This window comes from Sarcophilus harrisii, chromosome 2 (genome assembly GCF_902635505.1).
Source record: "Sarcophilus harrisii chromosome 2, mSarHar1.11, whole genome shotgun sequence".
Lineage (NCBI taxonomy): Eukaryota > Metazoa > Chordata > Mammalia > Dasyuromorphia > Dasyuridae > Sarcophilus > Sarcophilus harrisii.
The window spans coordinates 224,407,005-224,418,482 of NC_045427.1; the positions used below are offsets into that span (position 1 = coordinate 224,407,005).

General features: G+C 32.8%; 1 protein-coding gene across 2 annotated transcripts in view; it reads left to right on the top strand.

Annotated features, from left to right (window-relative positions):
- ARFGEF2 (ADP ribosylation factor guanine nucleotide exchange factor 2) overlaps positions 1-8,614 on the top strand; it is a 112,518-nt gene extending 103,904 nt beyond the window's left edge. For both annotated transcript variants that reach the window (XM_031951581.1, XM_031951582.1), the window contains exons 37-39: positions 1,011-1,149; positions 3,984-4,101; positions 4,610-8,614. In XM_031951581.1, coding sequence (XP_031807441.1) covers positions 1,011-1,149; positions 3,984-4,101; positions 4,610-4,786 — 434 coding nt within the window. In that variant the 3' untranslated portion in view covers positions 4,787-8,614. The remainder of the gene's footprint in view (positions 1-1,010; positions 1,150-3,983; positions 4,102-4,609) is intronic.
- Positions 8,615-11,478: the final 2,864 nt, after the last annotated feature.

Sequence of the window (11,478 nt, forward strand, 5' to 3'; positions counted from 1 at the left end):
AAAAACCCTACCCCATTTTCTAAAATTTCCCCGGATTTTATTCTTTTTTTCCCCTTTATTAAAGCTTTTTATTTTTCAAAACATGCGTGGACAATTCTTCAACATTAGCCCTTGCAAAACCTTGTGTTCCAATTCTCTCCCCGCCCCCCCTTTTCCCCACGCCCTCCCCTAGATGGCAAGCAGTCCAGTACATGTTAAACGTGGTAGAAATATGTTAAATCCAATATATGCATACTTTCTATACAATTATCGTGCCACATAAAAAAAATCAAAACAAACTGAAAAAAAATAGAGAGAAAATAAAATGCAAGCAAACAACAACAAAAAAGAGTGAGAATGCTATGTTGCGAACCACATTCAGTTCCCACAGTCCTCTCTCTGGCTGTTGATGGCTCCCTTCATCACTGAACCCCAGATTTTATTCTTATATTCATATATAGTTAAATGTCACTGAAGATAATGATGTCAGTGGCTTGCATAGATCATTTGTATGTTTGACATGGTTAATTCTTTTGATTTATTGTGAAAAAGTCTATACTCTTGCTCATTTTTATTGCTTTACTAAATTATTTTTATGTCATAAAACTGAAAAGGGGCATTGCCATAGTGTCCAGAGTGTCAGGATAACATGTATTCAAATCCTTCTTCTGTCTGACACACACTCATTGTGTGACAATGAGAAGGTCCCTTTTCTCAGGATCCTGTGCAGTTCTCCAAGGCTGTGAGTTGCTGAAAACAAAGTATCCAATACCAATGAAATCAAAGAAAACCCCTTAAAATAGAAATCTGCAATTGTATCATAAAGAGCTACTGTATTTAAGGAGGAAATAAATGTGATTACTTTGATGCTATAAGACATTGTTATTTATTTTGTTACCCAGGTGTGCCAAGAGTATGAATGTATAAAAATGTATTTAAAAAAGTAACATGTGTTTAAAGTTTTCATGTTCCTTCTGAACTGTTTTTAAAAATTATTCCAAATATATTTATTTTGTATTCATTACTTTTAGGATTTAAAGGCAAATCTAAACCCAATCTTTTAAAACAAGAGACCAGCAGTCTGGCATGTTGTTTAAGAATCCTCTTCCGAATGTATGTTGATGAAAACCGCAAAGATTCTTGGGAGGAAATACAGCATCGACTTTTAACGTATGATGGTTTTTGTTTTGTTTTGTTTTTTAAAAAAGCCAGGGAGGGGAAAGAGAAGAGGTGGACATCCCTGATTTAATGAGGAAGGGAACAAGAAAGAGTATTTTTTTTTAAGTTTGTGTGTGTGTATGTGTGTGTATACATGCACACATATATATAAACAGTACTTGTATAGTGCAAACAGTAATTGTCTAGTGCTAAGTGGATTTGAAGTCAGAAGAAAATCTAATACAGTGGGAAATGCCCTGGTCTTTCTAGAATCAATATATGTCTATTACTAGCTTGCTGTTTGACCTTGCCTTAATCCCTAAACTTTTATTTGAAATCCATTTCCTTATCAGTAAGATGGAGATTGTAATACCAGTCAAGTTGAAACATGACAGCATATACAGAAAAAAAAGTTGGTTATAGAATCAGTAGACATGAGTTAGTGTCAACTCTACACCTTAGTATGAACTTCATAACTTTGGGCATAGAGACCTCTGTGAGGTTGAGTTGGGGAGTTGAGTACACTAAACCCTGGACAACATGCAGCTCTAAAAAGGTTCAATGTTAGAACATTTCCTGCCTACCTTACCAGGTGGTTATAAGAAGAAAATGAAATGTTGTCAATAAACAGTTTGAAAATTAAGTGTTTTCAAAGAACCCTTTACAAATATAAAATCATTATGTTGTCCCATATGCTATAGTAATACTTGACACAATAATAACAGTGTATATTTCCATAGCATTTTAAGATCTATAGAACTGTCTTGTGAAACAATAACAAACTTTAATGTCCTCATTTTACAGAACAGGAAACTGAAGTTCAGAGGTTAAATGTCTTTCTCATAGTCACACAATAAGTAGAGGCTAGGGCCAAGATTTTCTAATACCTGTCCAATGTTTTTATCACAATTAATTTTCTAATGAAATATTCATAAATCTTGCTTGGTTTTTTAAAAGCCTTTTTATTACATTTAGTGGCAGAAAGGGATCTTTAAAATATCACACTTATACTTAAAGTGTGTTCCACAGGTAGTTATGTATCTGTTTATGAATCTCTAGAGAAGATTTCATAGCCTCTTAAGAAGATGCTAAAACTTCTTTTGTGACAGAAAACAAAATGAGGATAAGGTTGAGAGAAGAAACAGTAGTGTATTTGGTAGGAGAAAATGTGGCTCATAAAACCATAAGAAAATTGGGTTTTCTGTATAATCTTTGCTCCATCTTCTGTATGCTTGGTTTATATGGACTTTATTGTGTACTATGTACATTGTGTATATATATATTAACTTAAAGTTAGTTATCCCATTTTTTAATGTGTAGAGAGAGCTTGTCTTTCCAGGGACCATTATGCATCTTGCTTTTTGCTGCTATAGTCCTTCCCACACTCCTGAAAAACTCATTAAATGCCTGGTGCATAAATGAATAGTATACTGTGACCATAGATGAACAATAACCCATTTCATTTTTCTCCATTATAACATTTAGACTGGGATTTGATATTGGGGTTCAGATCTGATCTCTGAAACTTTATAGCATAGTGATTTTAGGAGACTCATTTAGAAATATACCCTAGAAATTTTCCAGGGTAGTTGTAAGAAAAGTACTTTGTAAACTTTAAAGTACTACATATATGTTATTTATCTTTATATTTCCACAGGTCCTATTATTCATTTAATAGATTTTTATTAAACATCTATAGAGTATCAGTATTATATACTATCCTAGGTCTTTGAGGGGCTAGAGATAAATAATATATACTACATTCAAGGAACTTCTCATCTAAGAGGAGAGAATAACACATGTATACCAATATTTATAACACAAATCACATCTGACAGATGTATAAGAGGGTTGCAGAATTCTGAGAGACAGGTGTAACGTAGAATGTACCTATCTAGGAAGATATGGAAAGACTTTATAGAAAAAGATTTGGGGGTTTTTTGTTTGCTTGGTTTGGATTTTTTGGAAACAAGTTTAAAAGAATTGCACATATTTAACCTATATCAGATTGCTTCCTATCTTGGGTGGGGGAAAGCAACCCCCCCCCAAATGAAGGAAGGAGAAAAATTTGGAACACAATGTCTTACAAAAATGAATGCCGAACAGGATTATGTGATGATCATTTGTGATGGACTTGGCTCTTTTCAACAATGAGTTGATTGATTAAAGGCAATTCCAATGGACTTTTGATGGAGAGAGCCATCTGCATCCAGAGAGAGAACTACAGAGACTGAATATAGATCAAAGCAAATACTATTTTCATCTTTTTCATTTTTGTTGTTTGGTTGTTTTTTTTTTGTTTGTTTTGTCTTTTTCCTTTTGATCTGATTTTTTTGCTCAGCATGATGAATCTGGAAATATGTTTAGAAGAATTGCAAATGTTAATGTTCAACCTATATTAGATTGCTTGCTATCTTGGGGAAGAGAGAAGGGGAAAGAGAAGAAAAATTTGGAATATAACGTTTTGCAAAGGTTCATGATGAAAACTATCTTTGCATTTATTTGGGAAAATTAAATACTATTTAAAAAAGGGAAAAATGAATGTTAAACTATGTTTACATGAGTTTCTATTGAAAATTGAATTGTTTATAATTGAAAATAAAATTTGAAAAAGAAAGAAAAATTCTAAAAAGGGATAATTGAATTGTGATTTGAAGGAGATGTGTCAGCAGGTGGTAACAGAGGAAGATGGCATTCTAATCAAAGGGAATAATGCACAAGCCAGATAGGAAAGTACAAGATGTGTTTGGAAAAATAGAATAGTAGATTGTTCATAGTAAACATTTGATTAGTGTTTATTAATTGAATTTATATAAGTATCTTCCTCTTTGGTTTTTTTTCCCTAGTGTTTGTAGTGAAGCTCTTGGTTATTTTATTACTGTTAATTCTGAAAGCCATCGAGAGGCCTGGACGAGTCTATTACTATTACTTCTAACCAAAACGCTCAAAATAAGTGATGAAAAGGTAAATATTATCATTTAATGTATTTTGCTGTTAAATCTGCTCATTGTATTTTGTTTAACTCGTCCATCTCTGAATATTTTAAATTTAGAGTTGGGTTTTAGTTACAATTTGAGCAACACACATTGATTTGGAGAAAAGTATAAGCTATGAAATTGGTTAAGAATTTAAAATTACACTCTGCTACAAAAGGACTCTGGTGTCCAGGACTCAAGTCATTGAGATCCTAAGTAGTATAGTCCAAGAAATGTTTGAATACCTTTGTGTTGTTTTTTTATTACCAGTTAAAATGACAGGCAAAAAAATCTAAAAATATAATTTTCCAGTGAAGATAGTTTTCTGGCAAATATATTATGAGGAATTTGTTCTAAAGCCGAATGCAGATTCTAGGGAATGATTATGTTATCAAATACTTGTTATCCATGAGTGCTTGGAAAAGACAAATGATAGCATCTGTAATTCTGTTAAATGAGCTTCTCATTAGATTCACAAATTTTTTTTTTCTTTCCAGTTTAAAGCACATGCTTCCATGTACTACCCCTATCTATGTGAAATTATGCAGTTTGACTTGATCCCTGAGCTTCGAGCTGTTTTGCGGAAGTTTTTCCTCCGTATAGGTGCCGTGTACAAAATATGGATTCCAAAAGAGCCATTACAGTTAACAGGGATACAGCTGCCAGCCTGGTAGCTCCAAGCAAGATTGATCATTGCTGACCCTCTGCCAAGCTTTGGTAATGCCTCTGTTGAAAAGGGAGAGAAATGCTCATTGGTGCTTTACTGTGAAACCAAGAAAGCAGCATTTTGCATTTCAAACTGATTTGGAAAAGTGTCCATCCTACTCTGGCCAACAAGGAGCATCTTATAAAAGTAGCTTAATTAAGGGTTGGTAATATTTGATTTAAATTGTTGCATACTGAGTTAATAGTCAAATTTGAAGTCTTAATTTGTTTCATCCCTATCATCTGTTCCTGTTTGCTGATTCAAGTCTGTCAAATCTGTTGTTGAAAGATACTGTCATTTTCTATCTAATTCACATAATTGGTTGTAAATGATTTATCGAAAGAATTTCTATCTTTGAAAATACTGACTATAGTTGTATAGGATTGTGCTGTTTAGAGAGTATGTTAATAAAATATATTGTAATGGCTCACTGCCACCTAAAAACTAGGCTGGATGTTTTTTATTGTTCTTTGAGTGTACACTAAGCTAGATCAGATTGGGTATGTGTTAGTTTTGGATCAGCTATTGTGAGCCTAGTTTGTAGAAAGTAGGGGGAAAGGAGATTTATCTCTTGCTGTCTGAGTGTTTTTTAAAAGTATTTTATGAACAGCTTTTATCAAAAGTTTAAATGTACTACAGTTAGGATTGGGTGGTAACAGTGATTAGTGAGTGCCTCCTACCTCCCTATGTATTAAATACCTTAGAGCTAAGCCATCAGAAGGCAAACATCTGAGAGAAATTGCTCAAACTGAAGTCAGAATGTATATGGAAAATTAAAACAAAAAAGTTTCCAGAATTTATTGTTCAATCTATCCCTTCTTAAATATAGCATATTAAATAATAGTGAAGATGCCTATTTAGCCAGAGTTAATTTATATTCCAACAATAATATCAGGATATTTTAATTTTTATTACAGAACTGAGAGTGTGCCCCATTGTTAGTATCACAGCTTTGTAGGATCTGTTAGTTGTGACTCTGGGGAGAGAGGCCTCAGGCATCACACTGTGATCTAAAATCCATGTTCCAAAGTTAGTGTTCTTAAATTAAAGTGAGCACACGTTGTCAAAATGTTAGGGCAGCTGGGAAACAGAGGGATCAGGCACTGTACCTCTAGGGACATACTTAGGACTAGGTTCTAGAATTCTTATCCCACTGCTGACAGTGCAATAACCTAACTGCAATGTACCTGAACTATAGATGGAATGGCCTTGAAACGATTTTCTTTTTGCAAAAATGTGGTCAAAAGCCCATAATCTATATACTCATCATGGGAAGGTCACAGGCTTAATGTGTTATAGACAAGGAAAATAAAATCCTTACTCTGTGCAATCTGAGCCCTTTCATGAGCTGCATCTACCAGTACTGGGAATTATAAAAAGTATTATTCAAAATTATTAAAATATATTTGTTTCTAACAATTTCCTCTTGTTTTAGTTTAGTTTTATTAAAAATTTCTGGGGCTTTAGAGGTTGATATATTGGGAAACCAGCTTGTAGATTGATAGATTTAGGGTTCTTTTTTTGAATAAGATTCCTGGTGCTTTTGTTAATAAAAGTTCTCACTAAGTTTTGGGGTTTTTTTTACAGCCTTGACCAGCAGGTTTTGGCTAGAATTCTATATCAACTTCTTTCTCCTATCCCCTAAGAGAGTTTAATTTTATTACCAAAGAAATAATAAGAATGTGGGGCCTTTAAGTTATTAAATGCACATAAGAAATTTGAATTCAGTAGAAAGGAATAAATAGGTATTTTTACCATGATTCAAATATTTTTTTAAATGTAGCTTCTAACTTATTTATATTTGAAGTCATTGCTTCTTTATCTTGCAACATTCAACTTAATACAAAGACTCATTCCCTGGTGCTGTAAGTTGTTACATATATGACAGTACTTTCTGTTGATATTTGTTTATATTTAATATAGCCAGGAAAACCAAGCATCTCTATCCATATGCATTCTGATCCTCATAATGGCTGCCCCTTTTGCATGGAAACACCTTTATGTGTGTTTTTAGTGTGCCATTGTTTCACTAAAGGTGAACCCTAAGAATTTTCAGTCATATTAGTCACATGCTTCTATTGCCTTCAGTTTATTCCTTGAAAACGCAATATTAGGTAATATTACCATGGGCAAGAAGCAGATAGTTCCACAGAAGCCAAGTAATAAATGAACAATCAACCCAGCAGTAACCAGGACTTCCTGATTGTTAAATGAGGTTTGGTTATAATGTATTACTATTGCTTTTGTCAGATGATATTGACCAGGACATCATTCTCTACAATATGCCTGTATTACTCTTTAAACATCTACTGATGAATAATCACAAGATTTCTCTTCTCAGAAGTCTGGGGTAGCGTTGCAAGGCTATCCTTTTGAATATTCAAGCTTAAATTTATTTTTTTAAATCATTTTAAGGAAAAGCCTTTATTTTGTACATAATATTTTAATTTTGCTGGTAATGCACCTTAAAGCTTGATACAAAAATCATTTAGAGCAGTTTCCATGATGCTGGGTTGGAAAAGTGCTCTTGAGAGCACTTAGCCTCTAGTAGTAAGTGATTAAACACAGCCTAATTCTTAAATAAATTTATTCTTCTCCTTAGATTACTTACTTAAGAGTCCTTATGATCTCTATTATTCAAAAATTGATGAAAGTGATATTCAGGTGTCTTGTTTTAGTGAAGATTGCTGTGCAGTAAAGCTAGATTAGGGAAAATGAAGAGCTCACAATCTTTTTTTTTCACAGTGCTTTACATTTTGATTGTGTTTCTAGACTGCAATATTCTTTAAAATGTCAATGTTTCATACACCAGATTTATTTTTTTTCTTCATTGTGAAATGGGGAACTATACCGCCATGGGCATCATGATGATGAACCTAGGAAGGGAAATTGGACATTTCTAGACAGAATTTTTTCTGGTAAAATATCCTGTTGCTCCCTTTCCATCCTTGTACACCAGTATAACCAAAGAATAGCCATTATGAATACTATACTCTAGTGTTGATAAAAGGTCAGAATATTTAGGTAAAAGGTTAACTTTTGCGCAAAATGAAAATAACCTAAACATTTTTAAAAATCTCATTTGATAATGGCGACACAGCCCTCAAAAGTGATCTGGAAAAAAAAAAATGCTAAAATAGCTTTGACAAAGTTCAATCTAAGAGTGTCCATCTCTCATTCATTTCTAGTGTTTGTTATTATGATGTAAGTGGATATAGGTTTTAAATTTAAGCTGGGTCCTAAATATGTATTTTTCCATTAATGTTTTAAGATACATATATATACACACATATTGTTTAAAGTCAAATCTGTTTTTCCATCAGAAACTTTGAAGTTTAAAAATTGAAACTGAGCATTCTAAAGAATGACTGTGGCTAGCAAACTTTGGTCAAAACAAATACTGATCAAAGGTGTTTTCTCTATGTTCTGATTTAAAAAAAAAAAAAAATTTCCGCATATTGCATCAGATATATTTCATGTGCAAAATTGTATGTTTTACCTACTTAAAAATGCCTAAAAATTAGTTAAATAGCTACTTTGGTTTAATCTACATGCTATAATTAAGTGCATTTAATATTGATAATTTAATGAAAAGCATTCCTTACTCAATGGATGTATACATTTTTGAAAGAATGAGCAGAATTATATAATATGAAATGCTATGTAAAGTTTTCTATGTAAAAATATTATGTATAATACTGTTAAAATATTCCATGCTTTAATCAGGTGGTAAATCAATAAAGTTGTAAAAATGAAGTTGTTTTTTAATGTAGTAATTAAAGGATATCAAACTGTTCTTTTATGTTTGTGAGACTACTCTTCTCATCATGGTCAGACTTGTGTCACTTCTACTACTGGCTACCAGTGTCATCATGGACAGGTCAATTTTCTTCCCTATACCTCCTATATTTCTTATAAAATAAGGAAGTGGGCTAGTTGATCTCAGGTTTCTTTTAGTTCTTAAAATAAATAAAAGTTCTAAATTGCTAAATGCCTTGTCAGTGAGAGAATTCTTCTTTTTTTTTTTTTTTTGGCAACTATTATAAATTATGACTCAATTTTTTTCTTTTCCTTTAAAGGGTAAAGGAAAACTGCCCACAAGAGTTTAATATTTCTCTTGAAACTACTTCAATTATGTTACTGAGAAAACTAAAAACTTGTAACACTGTGTTCATAGCAATCATATAACCTAGATTGAAGTCATACCTTCTCACCATTGGATGTGAATAATAACAGCTAACATAGCACTTCACGTTATATTTTATTTTTATTCTGAACTTAAAATGAGTATTTCCATAAACAAAGTAGAATATAAAAAGAGGATTGTATTATAAAAGTGCAAATCTCTATTCATATCATTTAGTTTTTAAAAATATATACAATGATTTTAACATTAATTTCAGAGCTGTCCTGCATGTCTGTGCTTCATTTTAAACTTCTATTTTCCTTTATTTTTTTTTTTAAAGCATGGCAATGGCTCTTCTTACTTTTTGGGGTATGCCACTTATTGCTAACATTCTTCCTCCTTGCACTCATTACAAAAAAAAACAAAAAAAAAACAAAACCCTGTAATAAGGAAGCATATTCAAGCAAACAAATTCATCCAGTAACAAGGTCTGAAAATATGTGAGCTAATCTGTACCTTGAGTCTATCACCTTTCAGATGATACAATGTTTCTGGTCTAGAATCATGGTTTGCTACTGCTGTGATCAGAGTTAAGTCTTTCAAAGTAGTTTTTCTTTTTTTTTTTTTTTTTTTCTTTTTTTTTATTATGGTTTTTTATTTACAAGTTATATGCACGGGAAATTTTTCAGCATTGAAAATTGCAAATCCTTTTGTTCCAACTTTTTCCCTCCTTCCCTCCCACCCCTTCCCCCCAGATGGCAGGTTGACCAATACATATTAAATACGTTAAAGTATAAATTAAATACAATATAAGTATACATGTCTAAACAGTTATTTTGCTGTACAAAAAGTGTCGGACTTTGAAATAGTGTACAATTAGCCTGTGAAGGAAATCAAAAATGCTGGTGGACAGAAATAGAGGGATTGGGAATTCTATGCAGTGGTTCATAGTCATTTCCCAGAGTTCTTTCCCTGGGTGTAGCTGGTTCAGTTCATTGCTCTATTAGAACTGATTTGGCTCATCTCATTGCTGAAGAGGGCCACGTCCATCAGAATTGATCATCATATAGTATTGTTGTTGAAATATATAATGAGCTGGTCCTGCTTATTTCACTCAGCATCAGTTCATGTAAGTCTCTCCAGGCCTCAAAGTAGTTTTTATCATAATGTTATTGAATAAATTGTCTTGGTCATGCTTATTTGATTCTGCATCTATTCATAACAGTCCAAATTTCTCTGAAAACATCTCTTATAAATTTCATATCATTATCACAGTTTGTAGTTCCTTCCTTAATAGATGAGCAAACATTTTAATTTTCAGTTCTCTGCTTTCTCTCTACCCCCAACCTCTTAATCTTCCTGTTGGGATCTGTTCTCTGAAGAAGGTTGTTTTACTTGCTATTATTGACTATGATATTCTTCTCTCTGTCTCTCCCTTTGTCTGTCTTGTTCCATTAAGAATATTCATTTGATAACAGCTCCTTCCTCCATATTTTTTTTGGTATATTTTTCTTCTCAAGCATTTCAATTTTGAGAAATAATAAATTACCATTCTTCCTTCTTCTGCAATAATCCTTTTACCTTCAAATTTTGATCCTCCTAGAACAGAACCAATTAACCCCTGGTCCTCTGTCTTATTTCATGCCTTTCAGAATCTTCCTATTTTGGTTTCCTTCATACTAGTGCTTAATAAATTTATCCTAGCTTTTTCTCAATTTTTGTTTGCTAATTTTCACTCAGCTTTCTCTAGTCTTTTCAGCAGAAATGCTTCAAAGTCCTCTCTATTCCATTAAAGGTTTATTTTCTCACCCCTTAACCCCCACAGAATGATAATCAGCTTTTCAAGTCATTTTTGGTTACAAGCCTGTCTCTTTGGACTTTTGCAATATTGTATTCTATGATCTCTTCTTTTTTAGTAGAAGTTTACAGATCCTGTGGCTGATTCCGTGGCATTTGAACTGCAATCTGGCTGCTTAAAGTTTTTTAACTTTTTTTTCCAGCATAAGAACTGGATTTTGGTTTTGAAATTCCTAGGTCTTTCATTTTTTTATTTATTTTTTTCAGGCAGAAATTAGTTGATTCTTCACTGTTCTTACTTGGTCCTCTGGTTTTAAATGATCTAGATAGTTTTCATATGTGATTTTTGAAATATGTCAAGGCAATTTTTTTTAAATCATGGAGTTTGATTATTTTTTTAAAATATTATCTCCCTATTTTGCCCATGTTAGATGTAAAGCAGATAGTCAATAGGCTAGTCTCACTGCTGATTGGCCTAGAAGCTTTGTTCAGTCTAGGCTATTTCACCCCTCAGACAGAATGGTGAGTCTTCTTACTCCCTGAGGGATCACTCTGTCATACAGATTTAATATAGACTCAATTAATTTTTAGTGCTACTGAAATTCAGTACACCCAGGTTCAAGCCATGATCTGCCTCAGCTTTCCCAGTAGCTGCAACTAAGTATGTTTACTACCATGCCCAGCTGTGTCCAATGATTCTTCAGTTATCTGTCCTTTAGTTCTTTTACAACTCAGTT